The 21,364-nt window shown below is 32.5% G+C and overlaps 1 protein-coding gene and 2 non-coding genes across 3 annotated transcripts; 2 read left to right on the forward strand and 1 right to left on the reverse strand.

The window, feature by feature from the left end:
* Positions 1 to 1,582: 1,582 nt before the first annotated feature.
* LOC122588009 (cytochrome P450 CYP72A219-like) lies at positions 1,583 to 5,027 on the reverse strand. Its single transcript, XM_043760157.1, has 5 exons — positions 4,760 to 5,027; positions 3,208 to 3,428; positions 2,875 to 3,119; positions 2,404 to 2,788; positions 1,583 to 2,008 (listed from the first exon to the last, which is right to left on the reverse strand). The coding sequence occupies exons 1-5, from the start codon at positions 5,025 to 5,027 to the stop codon at positions 1,583 to 1,585; spliced, it is 1,545 nt and encodes a 514-aa protein (XP_043616092.1).
* Positions 5,028 to 16,269: 11,242 nt separating this feature from the next.
* LOC122590363 lies at positions 16,270 to 16,378 on the forward strand. The gene has a single exon (XR_006322499.1). It is a non-coding gene; the product is annotated as a small nucleolar RNA Z107/R87 (small nucleolar RNA).
* Positions 16,379 to 16,726: 348 nt separating this feature from the next.
* On the forward strand, positions 16,727 to 16,819 carry LOC122590367. Its single transcript, XR_006322503.1, has one exon. It is a non-coding gene; the product is annotated as a small nucleolar RNA snoR31 (small nucleolar RNA).
* Positions 16,820 to 21,364: the final 4,545 nt, after the last annotated feature.

Here is a 21,364-nt window from a genome sequence, read left to right on the forward strand (position 1 = left end):
AGTATGTAATTAAAAACTTTTGACATATGTGATAGGTATTTATTTAAACACAATACGCAAAAGGTTTGAATAAAGTTTTCAATATATTTTAGGATCCAAACAAATGTGATCAAATATAAACTTTTCAATTGAATAAGTTGTACGCGGTAAAAGCAAATTAAGAATTCATAAAAAAACAAATAGAACAAACACTAAAAAATTCACATTCATGTTAAACATAATACATCCATTAAAAAAAAATATAAAAAAATCTCACAAGAAAAAAATATACCCCATAATATTGATTAAAAAAAAAAAGGGAAAGAAAATATATATACATGAAGAAAAAAAAACTTGAATGTGAAAACTAGTGACTAGACATTGGCCCCCAATCGTCTAGAGACAACTCCACCCTTTCTAAATCGGCACCCCATCAGCTTGGGGGTTGGGGCAAATAACTCCCACATCGGCACCATTGGGCCGATGAAATTGATGTTGGGTGTGTTGGTTAGTATGCCTTTACCTCTTCAAATTGTAGAAGCAACCATTGCAACTTGACGAGACAAATGACTTGATCCTATATTCTGGACTTTTATGGGCACTGAAGCATTTTAATAAATTTCATTAGGATTAAATGACAGTCCCCACTAGAAATATTCTCAATCCCATATTGCTTAAATAAAGCCACAATTTGCATGAGCAATTGTTCAAACATGCTTGTTTGCAAAAATCCATATTCACCATCTTCATGTCAGCAATAGAGGTGAGGTGATTGACATTCTTGAGTGTGGTAAAATCTTGAACGGCTTTGTTTATTATTGTGGGTGCCGTTGACTAGGTAATTGCTATAAACTTATTTGACTCAACAAAAGCAAACCAATCTGTATTCGTGATTTGAAGAGAATACATACCATCTAGACCAGTCAAAGTCAAATTGGTTGAAGAAACACTAGATTTCAGTTTTTTACCTTCATACAGCTTTTGGCCAGGTAACATTCTGTCGGGTGATCGATAGATTGCCAGACAGCCGAGTTATTGACACCAAAAAACACCAACTTTCCAGTATTAGTTAAGTTCACACCAGCAACAGATTTCCTGCAGTGTGTTTGTCCAAACTGTGGTTCCATCTGGATCCCTCAGGACCAATGACCAACTCTCCCTTCTCAGTGATATTAAGTATTGCAGTATCCACGGCCGGATAGTCTCTGCTGGCTGACCAAACGATCTGAGGTGGGAGACTTTTTTCGAAAACGTTTGGAATAGTGAAGATTACAAAGATAAAAAGAAGAACAATTTCTTGTACAGAAAAATCCACAATGGTATATAATTTCATTGACTTCTCTATAGAAGTTTACATTGACCCTGGAGCCATCATGAAAATTCCATAGTCACAGCCCAAATCAAAGTCGGGTTTACATTGACCCTGGAGCAATGGGTAAGAAGCAAGACACCATGAGAAACAAGGCCAAATAACTCACTCTTGTATTCATGGGTAACAATAATGTATCATCATATATATGTACCATTATCATATGGTACAATTGAATCATCATATGTAACCATGCATCCCCATCATAAACATAAAAAAACTGAAACATCGTTGTTAATGTTTGTGCAAAATCAAGTAAGCGCCAAGTTGAGGTTGAAGAGTTAGGACAACATGTGGGGTATGTGAATACGACGGAGACAATTCAAAAGAGAATTGCCGTAGAATCATCACAAGTACCATTTTTGATTGTAATATGGCGAAGTTCTGCCCTATACATGATCGCGGGCCTCCTCCAAATGGGAGGTAACATAGTTTTCCATTGGTCGCCTTGGAAACACCTTCAGAAAATCGCTCGGGCTTGAACTCCTTCACATCATTACCCCATATTTCACGATCATGGTGCAAAAGAAGAATATTTAATTTAAGCAGAGTTCCTGGGGCTAACATTATGTCTCCTAATTTGGTTTCTTTATGTACCTTTCGCTCTATATTGATTGCTGGCGGATATAGCCTGAGAACTTCATTAAAAATCATGTTTACCTGTTGCACAAAAAATAACTAGCATTATACGCGACAATTTAGTATCATTTACCTGCAAATGAGTCGACTTGGGTTACAAATTTTTATTTTATCTTATATTTCATAGATTAAATCAAAAGTTTAATTAGAACTAAAAGCCCATCAACAGGTTAAAAGAGTTGATAATCATCCAAATTATAATTAAATACGTGAAAACTTCAAAATTGATTCGTTAAAACGAAACTAAGTTTTTTACTTTGTTATAAATAATATAAACTTTGTTGTTAAAGTACTGAATAAATCATTGTTATTCGGGTAAAATAGAAAAAAATGATACCCAACTCATCCACATAGCCCATGGGGATGCCCTGTTGTAGTCAATATATATGTAGCAAATCAGGTATGGAACGACTTACGACTTTTAGATGGCTTAATCCTTCAAAATCCGGTTCATTATCACCGAAAACTTGTAAAACTTCGTTTCTGGCACGTATTTGCCAATTCGTGTGTTGACTTAACATAACCATAGTCCAAACAAGCAAATTTAGCGTGGTCTCTTGCCCTGCAAGAAAGAAAAGCTTGCATTCTTCAATGATTTCTTCTGTTGTTAGACCAGAGTTCCTAGACCTGTCTTGTTTGATTTCTTGATAATTGGAATTCAAAAGAAATCCCAGAAGGTCATGGTTACTATTATCCCCAGCTTTCATAGCGGCTACTCGTGTATCAATAATACTCTTTACCTCACATTTCAGTTGTCGGTCAATGTCTTTGATTTTCCTTTGCGACTTTGTAGGCAAGAACCTACAAATGGTACGAGCAGTTAGTAATTGAACAATAAACACGATTAGATCCATAGTTTAACTTCTTCACCCAACTGCAAAACCTACCTTAATCCAGGAATATACATCGATTGTGCAGACTTTAAAATTAACTCTATCAACTGTTGTTGAAGATCAAATATTTTTCTTCCTTCTTCAAAACTATTACCAAATACTGCACGTGAAATTACATCGTTCGTCATTGTTTGGAGATATGGCCAAACGTCAACTTCACACGAGTGTTCTTTGATTAGCATAGCGCCCCATTTTTTTATCATCTCATCGCAGCTAACGTAGAATGCAGGTACCATATACTACAGTCACGCACAAAATAATGTTTTAACAAATCAACAACGAAATCAATGTGTAATTTCTTTCTTATATAGAAGTTAAGGTAGGAACCTTGAGCTTGTCCACATGAAATGCAGGACTGATAATTTTTCTATGTTTTACCCATTGTTGAGCTTCGGTGTCAAGTAGTCCTTTCATTAGCATCCTCATTAACGAATTTCCTCCTCTTGACTTCTGGAATACAAGATAGTTACTCAAGATCTCTCTCATCATTTCTGGTTCGGCTATGTGCACCATCGGTTTCGGACCCATCCACATAAAGAAAATCTTACCTATATATACAGTTAAACCAAAAATTGTTTGTGACAAATTACAATAACCACAACAGCTATATATGATTACTTATATAAAATGAATACAGGTTTGTAAAGTACGAGGATTAAATAAACCATAAGAAGTAATCAAACATAAACTAAGTGTTACATAACCCTTACTTTAACTTTTCTTTTTTCCATTTCTCTTCTGGCTCACTAACAATTTACAGACTTGGGTAACTGGATATAAATTAGGGAACCAAACTATTAATTGTGAGTTACTTGAGCTAGACCTCATTTAAAAATGGGAAAAAGTAACTGTAAAACCCACAAAATCAACTGAAAAAGTGGAGTTAGAGTCTAAGAAGACTCGAGAGAAAAAAGAACCAAATTTTCAGCTGATAAGACAGACTCGGAAGTTACATTTGATCAAGAAAAAAGTTTATCAAGTCACTGGAGATGGTGCCGGAGATGATGACCGGAGTTTGAAGTCACCAGATATAAATATAATCAACTATGTCCTAATGTTCATTGTGTGAATCCAACATAACATCTACGTGTCACCAAATGGTTACACATAAAGGTTCACTGCATCAAATGGACAACATAACAAGTTACGTACGTACAATAAACATCATCGTAGTTAGATACATACTATAAACATTAATCTACAGACAGTTGAGTCTTAATGTTACATTTTGAAGCCATTATCCCTTTAAAGATTGATTCGAGTTCAAACAAAGCTAGTCGAGCTTGAACATAAGTTCAAACTTATTTACTAATCAACTCAGCAAGTCAGCCGCACGACCTAAAACTTTAACTATAAAACTCACTAAGTCTAAACGAGCTTTTATGTATAAATACCCATACAACATGTATTATGTTCATTATACATATACTATTCAAGATTGCAAAAAGGTTTTTTCATATATATATATATATATCCAAGTACGTTGAAAACAATTTATGGGCATGTTTGGTTAGAACTTTCATGAGCTTTAACTTTTAATTTTATTATGAATAATAAGCTTTTATTATGCTAAAAGTTATGTTTGGATACAACTGACTTAACTTTTATTTGCAAAAAAAAGCTCTAAAGTGAAACGTTGCTTGTGGTAGCGTTTAATGATAGGCTTATTAGTTTGGATGAAACTTTTCAATCTTAAAATTACTCTTAAGTTGCAGCTACAATTATAATGTCAAACACCTATTAAAAAAAAAGTTTTAGCTAACAACTTTGCTTAAAAGCTAACTTACAGCTCCAACGAAAAGTCTCCACTACAAGCTACAACTAGTTACAGCTACTTTTGACATGTATATAGATATCCAAAACAATCATGTGTACGTACCAAAAGCAGCAACAGATTTAAGATAAAAGGGGGAGACACGAGGGACGATGTCGTCTTTAAGATCCATGGGTTTAGATTTAGCTTGGTGAGTCATATGAGACATTTCTTTCAAATCGCCAAACAAGAATCTGTATGAACTGCCATTTAGACCTTGAGCTCTTAATGATTTCTCCATCTTCTTTGGTTCGAACCACGTGTACTTTAAGAACATCCATGTGGTCAACACTAGTATCATTGCCACTCCCACACTATGATACCATGCTTCCATATTCTATTTTAATTTTTTTTTTTTTTTTTGCTAATTTTAAGATTTATTTTGTGCACCAACTAAGAAGAAACGAAATGGGTTCCTCTCTTTTATTAGTGAATAATTTTCAGTTTGCTACCTTGTAGTTAGAGTAATCACAATAACAGTCGCCTTCTTTAAATTGTTTATATTAAATTTTTGAAAGTTTTTCTCCAACTTTCATCTTAACTACTATATAATTATTATTATTATATTATTATTATTATTATATACGAGTAGCAAAATTTATAAGTGGATATTAATGTATTTCCAAATTGAAAATATAGATTTAAAGTATAAATGTATATCCAATTTAAAATTCAAAATTGAAATTTGAAAAAACAAATTAAGATCAAAAGTGAGAATAATTTGAAAATATAAGGATATAGAAAAAGAATAATAGCATATGTAGTCTTTCTACTATCTCTCCGCTATAACCAACTAACACACATTGGCATCAAAACATGGAACCGCAATTAAACCACCAACAGCCCTCGTCCCTAAACCATTAAGACCATCCCTGTCGGTGTGTATATACTTTTGTTTGGTACTTTGGTTGACTAAAGTGGGTTGCGTTAAGATTCCTTTAAAATTCACCGTCTTGTTCACATAGCCAACTGAAGTTTGGTTCATTTTTTATAATAATCTAATGGTTTTTAGATGATTTAGTTTTGTTTAGTAGTGTTTAAAGTTGAGCTTTTTAAATAAAAAATGGATTTTGATTAAGTTGTGAATAAAAGTATAAAAGTTGGTATTAGTTGGGTTGTATGAATATAAGAGAGAAAAAATAGTTTTTTAATAAATAGTATTGGTGGATTGGGTTGTAATTGGGGATCGCCTAAGTACTAACGCAGTTAAATAGATAATGAACTAATAATTACTCGTAGACTATTGTAAAATACTTAGGTCGCGTTTGGTTCACAAAATTTGATGGAATCTGATGGAATTGGAATTGAGTTCCATTCCTTAGTGTGTTTGGTTGGTTAAAGATGGAGTAATCACATTCCGTTGGAATGTTAACATTCCCTCATTTGATGGAATCTTCATTCCTTGGGGATGGGGGAAGGAATCTCATTCCGTCCCTCACTTGAATCTTCAAAAATTCAAAAACATTCCATCAAATTCCATTCCTTCAGATTCCGATTCCTTTGAAAGATTTCATTCCTTCCAAAAACATTCCGCGAACCAAACGTGCCCTTACATTTTAAATGCGTCATCATTAATTTATTGTACATCCCAAAATATGATTATAATTTTAATATAAAAATTCTTGAATCCTGAAAATTACTCGTGTTATCTAGTTTTTCCATAAACAAATAATGTATAAATAATAACATATAAAAACAAAATTGGTATCTTTCATTAGACATAAGGTATCTTGAGCACATGTTCTAAGGTATTCACTGATAACGAGTTGAAATGCATAATAGTATAAGCTCACTGTTTACAGTAGTTAATGAGAACCAAAAAAAACAAAAAAAATGTTATATATGTTGGGATAAGTGCTTTGAAATGCAGTTAATTAATGCTCAAAATTTATTATGTGCACGAACTTTAGGTCAGCTTTATTGTATTCAGGAAACTTGTTCAATAGTCCAATAGCATGCAAAAGTGACCGGGTCAAAAATTAGCCGGTCACCACTTTCACGTTGACTGCTTACGTGGCAAACACACAATAACTTTTTGGGATTAGTTTCTGCACACAATTAAAAAAAAACATATTATTTTTTTTCAAACTCGCCGAAAACTGCAAATACTCGTCGGAAAACTTAAAAATCCGATTAAACCTTCGTTTCTTCGAATTAGACCACGAAATTCGCACCAAAATACTTAAAAATCAGTCGCGAACAAACTCTCATCAAAAGTTAAATCGATTGAGACTCGCCGGAAAATTTACCAACTCGCCGGAAAAAATAAAATCACCATAACTTTGTTGTTTCTTCGAGTTTCGACTTGAAACCAACACCAAACTGCTCAAAATTGACGTCCGCACAAATCCTAACTCAAAACAATCTCGATCAGATCTCAAAAACACATCTTCATGGCAGATGGTGTGGACAGTGGGTGAGGTGCTCTGTTTGGTGGTGGTGATGGTGTTCCTGGCGGGTTGAGTAGGGCTGCAAGAGGCAGGTGAAGGAAAGGTAGTGGTGATGGCCGGAGGTGTTATCCGATGGGGGTGGTAGTTTGTTCGATGGGGTGATTTTTGGTTGGACTTGAGGAGCTGTCACAAAGGAAAGTGAAAAAGCAAATATATATATATCAAATTAAAAATAAACAAGTTTAATGTGAAGTAACCGGTCCCACATAGGCATAATCCAGTTTTATGTTCACAATAAACATAATTTCAAGTTTCCTGAACACAATAAAGCTGACCTAGAGTTCGTGCATACAATAACTTTTGAGCATTAGTTGACTACATTCCAGGACACTTATCACATATATGTTAAAAGCAACTTATGGGTTAGTCATCAGCAAAATACTTTTTTTAAAAGATTAATCATATTGTCATAACGTTGGAGCTGAATAATCAATGATTAACCATCTAATGACAACTTCATCAAATGTTCATTTGTTTTTTTTTAAATATACTCATTTAACGAGCAAGGTACCCGCGCAATGCGGCGGCAGTAGTGGGCACGGCGGTCTAGTATTGTCGGTGATGGTATTATTTCTGGTGGTGACGGAGTGAAGTCTCAAGTGGTGTAGGTTGATGTAAAGGTGGTAGTGAAATATTTAAAAAGATAAGGGCCTAAAGTGTTAATTATTAAAATAAATGTCAAGGGCAATTCTGGTATTTCAACGACAGAAATTACTAAAAATAAAAAGGGACCTTTTGCTTAATAAGGGAGTAGAGACTAGAAAGAGAAAAATATAAACCTATTCATTTATGTTCGTGAATACGTTTCATATATGTTTTAAAAACATTGGTTTATTTATGTAACACCCGTGAGTTGACCATTTAAGCTTTCGAGTCAAAATAAATTTGTCAGTAAATATGAGATCGTAATTTGGACTCAACCTCGTATTTAAGTCGACCTTGTAATTTTAGTTTGGCATCGTATTTGTTTGAGTTAGCCTCGTATTTGGTGTAACCTCATATTTGAGTCGGCCTCGTATTTTGGTGGCTGCATCGTTTTTGGTACGGTCAAGTAAGATAACTTTGTATGAAAACCTTCTATTTTACCCTACATATAAATAGTCTTATTCTTTCACAAACCCCTCATTCCCCCAACTTAGCCTCCAAGAAAAACACACACATACTCTTTGCTACCCCATTTTGCTACCTCACCATACTACCTCACTTTACATCAAGTTTTAATGAAATCCAACCTTACTTTTGTTTAGATTTAGTGTCAAAAACTGAGTTTCTACCATCGTAACATCATTACAAACATCTATTTTGGTCAGATTAATGTAGAAATCAAACCCTTTTTATGCTCTTCTTTTAAATATTTTCGGTTTTTCTTTTAATGCACACACTACACCCGCCAAGTATCAAACCTTTTACGTCCAAAACGTTTAAGATCATATACTACAGCTTTTGCCAAAGTTTCGTGTGATTTCGTTAACAAAATCTTGAGATATATGAATTTTTGTACACTTTTTATAAACTTTGTTCAAATGGGTTTTCGAGTTTTAGTCCGTTTCTGAGTTTCCAACGTTAGTATTATTTTTCTATCATATTTGGGTGTCTAAAAGTATAATCTGATGTTAAAAACACCTTTCAGATTGAAAAAAACGATTACGGTTTTCTAGAATGAATTTTGGGAAGAGCAACCCAGTTTGCGACCCCGTATTTCAAATGTGACCTCGTATTTGGAAATACTACCCCAGATTTACTAGCCTCTCAAATTTAGCCTCTTAAATCTAGCCTCTTAATTTCAGTTTTGTCTTTTAGTGAAATAAGACCCCAAAATCAATTTAAGACCTCAATATTCAATTGAGACCTTAGACTTCGATTACTACATCAATCTGGTCAACCTTGGTCAACTTTGGTCGGTTTAGTCAACTTTAGTCGATTTGGTCAAATTTGGTCAAAGTCAAACTAGTATGCTTTTGGACAACATAGTCAACACTTGGCGGCACGTTATGAGCACGTTTACCTATAATAAAACACATACTTAATTGTGATAACTTGAAACAGATTGTTGCATGTCGGTTACTTGCTTTCTGATATCTTGCGTAGCTTAATCTTGTTGCTAGCGTTCAGGTGAGCTTCGTAGTCCCCTTTTTACATGTTTTCTTGGGGCTGAAAGGATACAAAATGTTTTCTTGTAAGACTAGACTTGTTTGATACGATAGTGTGACGACCTATTTTGGATACATCTTGATAACATGTTTTGGATGCATATATGATTTTATAACTTGATACTTGTTGATTTATGTTATGACTAAACTAGATGCATCGGCTGGTTGTTGAGCCGTAAGTCCTGACTACACTAGATGCATCGGCTGGTTGTTGAACCGTAAGTCCTGACTACACTAGATGCATCGGCTGGTTGTTGAACCGTAAGTCCTGACTACACTAAGACAAACTTGATAAGTCCATGGCAACATTGTGATATTGGCAACCTTGTGATTCTGGCAACTTGGTGACATGGTCACATACTCACATTGAGTATACATGAAATGCATCACGTTAACCTCACAATCTAGACTGAAACCCTACGAACTCACCAACCATTGTGTTGACGTTTTTAAGTATCCTTTCAGGAGCACAGGTTAGAGGTGGCTGAAGAGAGTAGCATGGAGCCTTTATAGCAGACTTTGGACTTTAGGAATCCTTATTGCTACTATGTTATCTTGTGTTCTCTTTTGTATTAGTATGGCATTATGCCTAACCTGTGATCCCCTGCGTATGAGTTAGATTATGCTTTCTTTGTGTTTGGATTTATGTTAAATGTTTGTGTTAATCTATGACAAGCCTTTCTATATTTGTGGATTCATTTAGTCTTCCTATGTAATATCCATGACGCGTGTACTATGCGTCGCATCCCGAGTTTTCCGCCTTAGTCGGGGTGTGACAATTTATATTTGTCATCTATGTGTATTTATAATAACGAGACATATGCATGCGCAATGTAGCGGCGATGATGGTAGTAACGCGGGTGGTGGCGGCTGTTTGGGGTGAGATTTTCAAATCTAAGATCATGGGGTATCAAGACCTTAACTACTATTCATGGCTAAACTTTGTACTTCAGGATCATAAATATGAAAAATGAGAAAGATCCTAAAATATGCTTAAGATCCTAAAATATGCTTAAGATCATAAACATGCTTAAGATCCTAAAAAACATGCCTAAAGATCCTAATAGATGTTTAAATAGTTAACATATTCCCAGGATCTCAAGATATGGGTCAAGATCCGAAATGTGTCCAGGATCTTGAGTTCTGAGATTACTAACGGTTTTATTGCCCCTAAAGTCGGAGTTAGTCGTTGGAAAACGTGTGAAAATGGTCCTTTAACGTTCAAGAGCTAAGTCTTCAAGTCAAGAGAAGAATCTGCCAAGATCCCAAAGTTTTAGGATAGTTAGTTGTACTTTTTCCCTATAAAAGGGGCAAGTGATCAATAGGCTGAATTATTCGTTTTTCCCATAGAAAAATACACACATCTTCTCAAAAACTTCATAAACCTCTGTAAACACTCAAAATTCATTCACACCAAGATTCAACCCCAGATTCATCACTTAGAACGATCACTTGTGCCCTCGTATTGTAATTATCTTGAAATTTTAATAATAAAACAACAAAGGCAGGAGCAATTGCATCCTTTCGGTTTTTATGCTAGCAATCCAGATGGATTAAGGGCGTTTCTAGGTAAAATTGTTCTGCGTTCATCGTCTTTACCTTTTATTTGCCTTATTTTGCATTTACAAAACGTTTTTTTTAGTTTATTAACACTTTTTGCAAAATATTTAACTTGTGCATGTATTTAATTATTTGTGAAAAGTTTATCCTAAACTTACTGATTTGTTGACATTAAAACACCTTTTTTATTTCCATTTTATTCATTAAAACCGTTTTCCATTTTTAGACTTGTGACTTTGAGACTTGGACTTGAGACCTGAGTACTTTGACTTATATGGCGTAATTCTGCTCATTATATATTGAACAAATACTTATTTTTACTTAAAAGAATCGACAAAAGACTTCTTTCTTGACTAGATTTTTTGACTAAAACCTACGAACTTACCAACCTTTGCGTTGACATATTTTAGTATACTTTTCAGGTACTCAGGCAAATCAGGGATAAGGACTTTCATGCTAGGACTGGACTTTGGAGACTAGAGCTCCTTTGCTTTTGTCAGCCTTTAAGGCTACATGCCTTGGACTATACCCTTTATGGACTTATTTTATTAAGATGTTCAAGCATTGTTATGACTTTGAATTCATGTTTTGGGAATATATTTATTATAGTCTATTTCATTTAGCACTATGTATGTAATTTCATGTCGTGCTGTACTTTTCGTGACACCTCATGTTTCCGCCAACAGTGGGTTGTTACATAAATATTTTTAACCAAAACATATGCTTACTAACTTTAAAAAGTTAAATATAATCAGTACTTTTTTAGTCATGTGAATTGACAAGTTAATGTGTTGGCGGATCAAATTGGTATTGGTTGTTTTGGGGTTAAGTGGGCGGCCGGTCAAAGGGTTAGTCTTGGTCAACTGAGTTATTTAGGGTCAAGCGGGTTGGCGGTCATATAAAATATTTTGGGAGATTATCATATTTCCCCTTCATAACCTTTAAAATAACATATTTAACCATCTAATCAACATAATATCATATATCCCCAAACTAAACACTAAATCTCTCATATTTACCCATTTCATTAAAAAAATCATAAAATCCAATTCCACCCAATTAATTTCTCAATTTATCACACATACTTAGATTAATTAAATAAATAAATTCTCATTCTAATATGATTTCTCAACACGAAATGTCTGTATCTATTAAGCAAAACCAACTCCGAAGCACTTTAAGTCTCCACCATTTGATGTGTTGTTGGATTCATATCAATAAACTCAAAATAGGAGAGAAAAAATGAAGATTCGAACCATTTTCTTTTAGAACTATCAATGGAGGTTGAAGATTGATACATTTAAGACATACATACAAGAAATATACAGAATATTACTTATTTTAAAATTATCGTTACTTAACCAACGTGGTGTTCACAGATTTATATTTAAAGTCAAATGAATTCATAGATTTATGTTTATAGTCAAACTGATCAATTTTGTTCTTCCGGATTCTACAAATATAGGATAAAACTAGGGTTGTACTATTCATACACCAACCAAAACAAAATAGTAACATCCCTTATTACATCCAAATTAGCTTACACACATAAAATTAAAAGTTAGATGATATCCAGTGTTTCACTCTCTATTTAAAATCATTTATGTCACTTGATAGGAGATAAAAAAATTTTACAAAACACAAAACCAATTACCAATTAAGCCTTCATTTTGAAGAAAAAAGGTAGTTCATGTTCTTATCAAGATTCAAGTGTTTAAAATCAAAGTTAAAACTTAAATAACTAATAAAACCACAAAGGATGACTAAAACTTGTTTGATGATAATGGAGTTTTTGTTGACGGGTTTTATATAAGTGTTGGGTTTTAAGTTTAGATGATGAATGTGGTGTTGTTGATGAAAAGTGGTGCTTCGTTGGTGTCCTGGTGGTGGAGCGGCGGCTCCTTGTGGGACTGGGGTGGTGGTGGTGCGGCTGTGAAGTGGTAGTGGGATGGTGTTGAGTGGTGTTCGTGGTGAAAGAAGATGTTGGGTGGTTGTAGATGACTTTAAAGATGTCTAGTGATTTTCCGGTGACCGGACGACGACGGCAGTATGTGGCTGGCTGGAATCATAAAAGGGTGGGAGAGAAAGTGTTTTGTTTGTTTGTTAAGTTATTATGTTTAACATTTTTTTTTAATTTAAAAGCAAAGGATATTAAAACCAAAAGAAAGAAACTAAAAATCTGACAATGAAAGAGACCACTACAAATATTAACAAAGTTTTGTTTGCATGGGGTGAGAATGGACTGACACTAAAACTAACATATGTGCTGCAGAGAATGTATATATATTCTTGACTTCAAAACCTCGTATGATAATGGTGCCGTCATGATTCATGAATTGAATTTCATATTACTATATTAAAATTCGTATCGTTATTGTAAGAGTGAGAATTTATTTATTAATTTATCTAATATATGTAATAATATGGGAAATTAGTTATGTGAAATTGGGTTTTATGATATTTCTATGAAATGGGTAAATATGAGAAATTTGGTGTTTAGTTTGGAGAAATATGATATTATGTCGTTTAGATGGGTAAATATGTTATTTTAAAAGTTAAGGGAAAATATGATAATCTCCCAAATATTTTTGGATCAAATAATTGTTTTTTGGTAATGTGTGTTGGTGTGTTGCTAAGTCAGATGGTTTAATTTGAGGTCAAATGGGTCAACATTAATTCTAAAAAACTTAGTTATAAATTCGGGTTGACGGATCAACCGAATAACCCAAGAAGTCAACTCGGACCCGTTTAGACTAAATCTGCAGGTTAAAGGTAAAGTTACATTTTAAGTATATATCTATTGTTTTCAACCCGATCAACGAACCGGTATAGATCTAGTTTTATTTATAATGGCAAGAACAAAACAACGGAATTCTTGGTATTCAAAAGGAATATTAGTTTTATTTCATTTTGTTCTATATCTGAACAAGAAGACAGGAAATTAAGTTTGGAGTTTAGTGTTAGGTAATTCAAGATCAAACAGTCTTGGATGTTTTGCTACACAGTGTTTATATGGATCATCTGTAAAGATATTTGTTTCAATTTACATGTGTTCATCAATTCGTAAAAGTATATTTTTTTACCTCACTTTGTGAATTATTTGCATAAGAATTATTACGCTGGCAAACTTTTAATAATTGGACTATATCAATCTTTAAAAGTACATACGGTTATCCAATAGTGATATTAAAATACCCTTACCATGATACAACGATGTGCATCCCAGCTAAATAAAAATTACGGATCCTAATTCTTAATTATGTTATATTTATTCTTTGGGGTTTTGATCATTTGAAAACTAAAATTTTCGTGAAAATTAGAAAACGGACTAAAACACACTGTGATCTGAATTAACACAATGTGTTTTTAATATGTTTTTCGAAAACACATTGTGTTAAGTTCATATCACAGTGTGTTTGAACAATTTTCTGATTTACAACGCTATAAAAAACACATTGTGATTTAAAACTTAACACAACGTATTTTAGATTACACAATAAAAACACATTGTGTTTTATAAAACACAATTAAAACACATTGTGTTAAATTCAAATCACAATGTGTTTTGAACAGTATTCTAGTTTCACAGAAAATTTAGTTTTCAAATAAACATTTCACTTATTCTTTAACCATATCTAATATATTTTTTTAAGAAATGTCAGGGTGACAAACAACTTACAAACAAAAATTTACAAACAAATCTTCAACCAATTAAATCAAATTATGTTTTCTCTTTCTTCTTTTTCTTTTTTGATGATTGGTCCACATCACATAAAACATGTGTTTATAACCATATGTTTATAAATTGTTTGTAAATCTGGCATTTTTTTTTCTTTTTTTTTTTAATGATTATATTCCTATATATAATACCTTTATATATTAGAATCCATAATAGATATAGAAAATATATCTTTTTCATTATATCATTAACAGAATCAAAACTAAAAATTGACCAATATTTATATAATACATGTCTTTCATTACTAAATTACAATCACAAATTAAATAGATGTAACGGAACATGTTTAAATTTTAGTTTCACTATAAAAATTTGATTGTATTATATATATATATGATCAATTCATACATCGATTCACCTAATCCACATAGATAAATTCGTATATCGTATAGGTATTAGTACAAATAATCATATATAATATGCTATATATTGTTGGTTGTGAATGTGAATAACGGGATATATAACCGACTCATTATTAATCCCACGACAAATGTTTACGGGTTGCATATGGTAACGTAGAAATCGAATCTACCATATCCTAGCTAGTTCTTATCTAACTTTCAGTTTAATTGTTCAACATTACTGCTCTCATTTTTACTAGTTTGCTAAATCAAAACTTTTAACATCATGTACTGGTGATTCAAGGTTTGATTTAGGGAACGTCTATTGTCTATACACACTGACCGATTCAACATAAACACTCACTATACACGAGTATGCTTTTATATAGGAAGTATATTCGTTTTAACCTAAAAAGTGAAAATACCATACATGAAGTATACATTTATACTTACCGTATTTTGGGTGTAAATGCCGAATTAGGGTGTTCTTATAGCACAACCCTTAATTTAACTAGCAGTCGATTTAAATAGTATAACACTTAAAATAAAATAAAAAAATTAGTACATGGTATAAGGTAAACGTTTTTAGAGTAAAGTTACATTTTGTCAACTTTAGCTTCAATATGTATTACCGTTAACTTTTGACAGGTGCGAATCGAATATCACAATGAGAATCTAGATTATGTTGCCTTAACGGGTTTACGTTATAGAGTCCCTAGTCAGAAAGAAAAACCCCTTATTAATTTGTTAGAAGACATGTTAATGAAGTTAGTTCATGGTGTCCTTAAACAAAAAGATATATCTTAATACAATCTCCGAAGGAAAAAGGCGAGGGAAGGAAAATACCGTTTTCAAGAGCTTTTTCATTTGTATATTTAGATAAACCTAAAAGTCCAATTTTGATGAAAATATATACACAATGTCACAATCCTTTGCTGGCTTTTTAATGAACATTTGTTTGTTTCTCCTTTATTCACGACACACTTTTATTTTTGTTTCTTCTTAACCTTTGTGTCATCCTTCTCGGCCCGCTAGAGTAACATAAAATGTTTTTGAGAAGAAACAAAAAATGAAGTCCATGTCCAAAACCCTTAATGGGCCATTTAAAATTACAGCCCATAGTAATCAGAAAACCCTAGTTTCATTCATATATATAATAATAACCTATATATATACAAACCCAAACAACTACTCTTCATATTCATCAAATATAGCCTCCTCCTTCTCCTCCTCCTCCTCCATTCTATTTTACTCCTAAACTTATACTTTATTTAATTTCTAATTATTTTTCGTTTTTATCTTAAACAAAGATTATGAAAAGAAAGAAATAAAAGTAGATCGCGGTGATGACTCGGAAAATTCAAGCTCAACAGACCGGAATGCAGTCATTTCTCTTTTTTTAGAGTTTTGTTTGCGTGTCGATAATCCCGCTGAACTGAGCGATCTCTCTTTATTCTTTTTATGTTTTTTAGTTTTCTTATGCACTTTCTAATTTTTATATTATTTTGTTTATAAAGATTTATAAAAAAAAAATAAGTAAAAAAATGAAGGATTAATGTTAACAATGAGGATACAAAGCTCCCTCTTCTGATAAAATAGCTGAAGATAACACTGCTGGCAGAATCGAACCTAATTATTATTTCATGCCATCTGAGTTTTCATTTTCCTTCATATATTTTATTTAAATAAGTATGAAATTGTTTTATGTTGTTTTTAGCTAATATAGTTTATAATATTCAAAAATATTTCTTTGTGTTTGATTTTTTTTAATCAAGTGGTTCCATATATAATGAAGGATAAGGATGAAGCTACATATATGCATATTCCAACACTTGGACTGAGAGATTTGTTCTCACAAGATTATTATCTTTTGCTTCTGAATCTTTAGCTGTTTTAATGTGCTGCTTTAGTTGTTCTATTGTGCCATCATTTTTTAAGGAAACGGATGTTTTCTTTTTAACTTCTTTAAAATATCAATATGATCAAAAGTATTTTTGAAAAAACAGAAATGAATTCTTATTTTTGGCACTTTTTGTTTTTAATTTTTGTATCTCATTATATATACATGATGTATAATATTAATCTTAATATAAAATGATTAATAAAATGAAGTTTAGACCCTAATGAAGTTTAATTTTAATTAGAACTATTAAATAAAATGATAATGTCTTATATCTTTTTTAAATTTATATTTGTAGTTTCAAAGGTAGAGACAAAAATAGTTAGTGAGTGTTTGATTGTTAAGGGCACGTTTGGTTATAGAAAATGTTTTTTAGTTTTTTATTTTTAATTTTTTAGAAAATAAAAGGAGTTTTTGTTTTCCGGAAAACAAATAAAAATTTTGAAAATGTTTTCTAATTAGAAAACTAGAAAACATGTTAGAGATGTGAGGAAAAGAAGAAGAATGAAATAGAAAATGAAAATGAAAATCAAGAAAAAAATGTTTTCAAGTTATCTATAGAAAAACGGAAAACATTGTTTTTGTTTTTTGGAAACATTCTTAGAAATCTATGATTAGAACTCAATTTTCTGTTTTTCATGTTTTTTTGGAAAACAGGGGGTGTTTTATGCAACCTCTAAATGTTTTTTAATTTTTTATTTCTATTTTTTTTAAAAATGAAAAGAGTTTTTATTTTATATAAAATAAATAAAAATTTTGAATATGTTTTCTAATAAAAAAATTAAAAAAACATGTTAGAGATGTAAGGGAGGGGATGAATGAAAGAAAATGAAAAATGGAAAACATTGTTTTTGTTTTTTGTTGGAAAATATTCTTAGAAAACTATGATTATAACGCGTTTTTTGTTTTTCATGTTTTTTTGGAAAATAAAAATGGAAAACAAGGTTGTTTTCTGTAACCAAACGCCTCCTTAAGTTTCTGTTGATTGATTTTTTGTAACCAAACGCCCCCTTAGCATTATTGATGATAGGATTGTGAGCATTGGTAACCCAATTCATCTTTTAAAGATAAACATTCTAATGCTCATTGCATATACTATGAAGACGTCACAAACCAATGGTTCTTAGAGGGTTGGCAACCCACCTTTCATTCCATTTTCACTACTCACTTCTAACCAATCACAGCATGCCACCTCAACTTCACCACTCACTCATCACTCATCCAAATTTCATTGACATTCGACCGCTTATTTACCACTCACTACATTTTTATTTTTATTTGAAACATAAATAAAACATAAATCATTAAAACATAAATCAAATATAAAACACATATATACAAAAACAAAACTATATCTAAATCTATATACATAAATGCAATTGAATAAAACAATAGCTATATTAATATACATACAATGTGTATACAATCTCACAAAAACAGAAACATATGTATACTACATCTATATACATACAATCGAACAGAAACATAGATATATCTATATACAATCAAATAACTATAACTATATACATATATACATATATAAAAGAAAGGAGATATGGTGGGTGGGATAATATAAAAGAAGGAGAAAGCTAGTGAACAAAAGAAAAAAAAATCACAAATTTTGTTCAAATACTAGCCAATGGCTAGAAAAGTAAACGTTGGCAACCTCGAAACACACACAGAGTGAGTGGTCGAGTGCGTGGTGTGACCACTCGTTTTCATGCCACGACGCTTGGTGGAGTGTTGGCAGCGGTGTTGAGTGGTGGTGCCGCATCCACCACACACCCATATTCAATCCGTTGCCAACCCCCTTACTAAGTTTGACATGTCTGAACAGATGGTTGGGGTGACTAGTGTTCAAAATCTGATAGTGTTGGGCCTAATTTTGGTTTATGGTGGCTAATGACCAAATCCATTCTTTAACAAAATTAGATCCCCCAATCAATGTAACCAATGAAATTTAGGGCACGTAAAGAGAAATTCGAAACAAAAAGAACAAATAAATGAAATTGACTAGAGAAATTGATGTAGGAAATGAATAGAAATCAATTCTAATGGTTAAAAATTTGAGAAATGAAAATATTTTTCAACTACACTAACATGGTTACTGAATAGATAAAAAGTTTTTTTTTAAGTTATGAATAGATTGCAACACTAAAACATGGATTAGAAGAGGTACGCAAGAAAAACACAACATCAAGCATAACTCAATGAAAGTATGAAACTGAAGCATAGGTAAGTTTTAGAATATATAAATAAAAAATTAAATCCCTGAATAAAATAAAAAATAAAAATGAAATAAAAAATCTCAAATCATGTCTAAAATTTAAGATGAAAAATTAACTCTTTGATTCTTGAATACCTATATGCATATATACAGAGAAGAAAAATTAGTAGTAATGCCTCAGACTAGAGGTGCAAGAAACGGTTAACCGATTTCGGTTATTAATTTTAATAATCGGTTTCGGTTATTTTTTGAAACAGTAATAATCGATTACAGTTAACTTGTACTGTTAATAACCGGTTTCTAGGTTTTAAAAGTAGAACCTATCTAACCGATTTCGATTAATAATAACCGGTTAACCGATACCCGTTAACCTATTCGGGTTTTTTTAACCGCCCATTATAATCTGGAAAAACAATCATTTCCGACAAGCCTAAGCGACAAACCCATATTCCAAAAAAACCTATATTCCAAATAAACATCATTTTCTAAACACAACAAATTTCATCATCCCAAATCTCAAAAAAAAAAAACAAAAATTGATGTTGGATCTGATGAAATGAGCATTAATCTATATATAGTATAGATATATCGAAAGCTTACGAAATTATCTGATGGTGCGATCTTTCTGGTTAAATATCAGTGTATGTATATAATATGATTGATATTGATATATATAGATATATTTAATAATATGTATATAATATGTGATTAACCGGTTACCCGGTTATTATTTGGAATAATTAACCGGTTATAGGTTAACCGGTTAATAATCGGTTTTGGTTTTGAAAAGAGTAATCGGTTGGTAACCTATGGTTTCTGGTAACCTATAATCGGTTTTTACTATTCCGGTTATTAACCGATTTCGGTTATCGGTTACAAATCGGTTCGGTTCGGTTAATCGATTTTTTCTTGCACCTCTACCTCGGACAATAGAGGTTCATCTACATCTTTTTCACGTTTTTTTTCATACTATACTCTAACATCAGTTTTTTTTCTCTCATTATCCACTTCTTCCATACTCACTAACAATCACATTTTTCACAAGTTTTATTTATTTTCTTTTATATTTACTTAAAAATAAATAATTCAACATTTATCTCTAAAAAAAAACATTACATTTATTTAAAAAAACAACACATTACATTTATTAAAAAAAAAAAAAAAGTTACATTTATTAAAAAAAGCAACACATTACATTTATTAATTAAAAAAAAAAAGAGAGACAATTCTTAAAAAAGGCAATTCAACATGCACGGTGGTTTTCTAGCAAGTTCCAAATGTGTCCGACTAGGGCGTCTCTTAGACGGTTGTGTGTCACCCTATCACGTAACTCCGTTGTCATACATAAGTGAAGGTCAACCCGTTCGTCCCAAGTATGCTCTGGCCTTGTATCGGGAATTAGCTCCAAACCGAAAAGACTGATTGCACACCTATTATATTCAACGATCATGTTGTGCAAAAATACACAACAGTACATGATGTGTTTAATTTTGTTAACACTTAATGGACGGGCACCTTGTTGAAGAATTCTCAAGCGGCCTTGAAGAACCCAAATGCACGCTCCACGTCTTTTCTTGCAGATTCTTGGAAGCGTTTGAATTTATTAGTCTTGGGGTCCATGGGACACTTGAAAGACTTCACACGTGTAGTCCATTCTAGATAGATACCGTCAGCTGGATAGTAACCCTTTGTAAACTCTTGGCCATTAGCGGTGAAATTTACAGCGGGAGCATTATCTTGGAGAAGCTGGTCGAACAAGGCAGATTTATTGAGGACGTTGATGTCGTTGTTCGAACCGCTGGGTCCGAAATAAGCATGCTAAATCCACAAATCATATGAAGCAACTACTTCAAGCATAATTATCGAATGTCCTTTGTCACCACGAGTGTATTGGCCTTGCCATGCCGTTGGGCAGTTTCTCCAAGCCTAATGCATACAATCAATGCTTCCAAGCATATCCGGAAAACCATGCACCGCCTCGTGTTTAGCGGTCACTCGATTAACATTTTCTTGTGTCGGTCCTCTCAAAAACTCTGAGTGAGATAACTGAATAACACATTTGTAGAAGTAGTTCAATGACTCGTATGGCGCTTAGGCACCCATTTCGAGGTATTCATCTAATTGGTCGACAGTAGAAGCATAAGCCAACTGGCATACAACGGAAGTACATTTTTGAAAAATATTTAGGCGAACCATAAAGTCGATTGGAGTGTTGTGGAAGTAAGCAAAGTGTTTTGGTAATGGTTGTATGGCGTTAAAGGAATGTATATCTTTGACTATACGAATAAACATTTCTTTGGGCAT

This window comes from Erigeron canadensis, chromosome 2 (assembly GCF_010389155.1).
Source record: "Erigeron canadensis isolate Cc75 chromosome 2, C_canadensis_v1, whole genome shotgun sequence".
NCBI classification, from domain to species: domain Eukaryota; kingdom Viridiplantae; phylum Streptophyta; class Magnoliopsida; order Asterales; family Asteraceae; genus Erigeron; species Erigeron canadensis.

What these genes read in the sequence shown, in the direction of transcription:
- LOC122588009 (XM_043760157.1), bottom strand. Translation starts at nt 5,027, where the DNA reads ATGGAAGCATGGTATCATAGTGTGGGAGTGGCAATGATACTAGTGTTG. An exon ending in TAAATCTGTTGCTGCTTTTG is followed by an intron (nt 3,429 to 4,759) that starts GTACGTACACAT and finishes CTGTATATATAG; the next exon opens with GTAAGATTTTCTTTATGTGG. An exon ending in ATGTATATTCCTGGATTAAG is followed by an intron (nt 2,789 to 2,874) that starts GTAGGTTTTGCA and finishes TACCATTTGTAG; the next exon opens with GTTCTTGCCTACAAAGTCGC.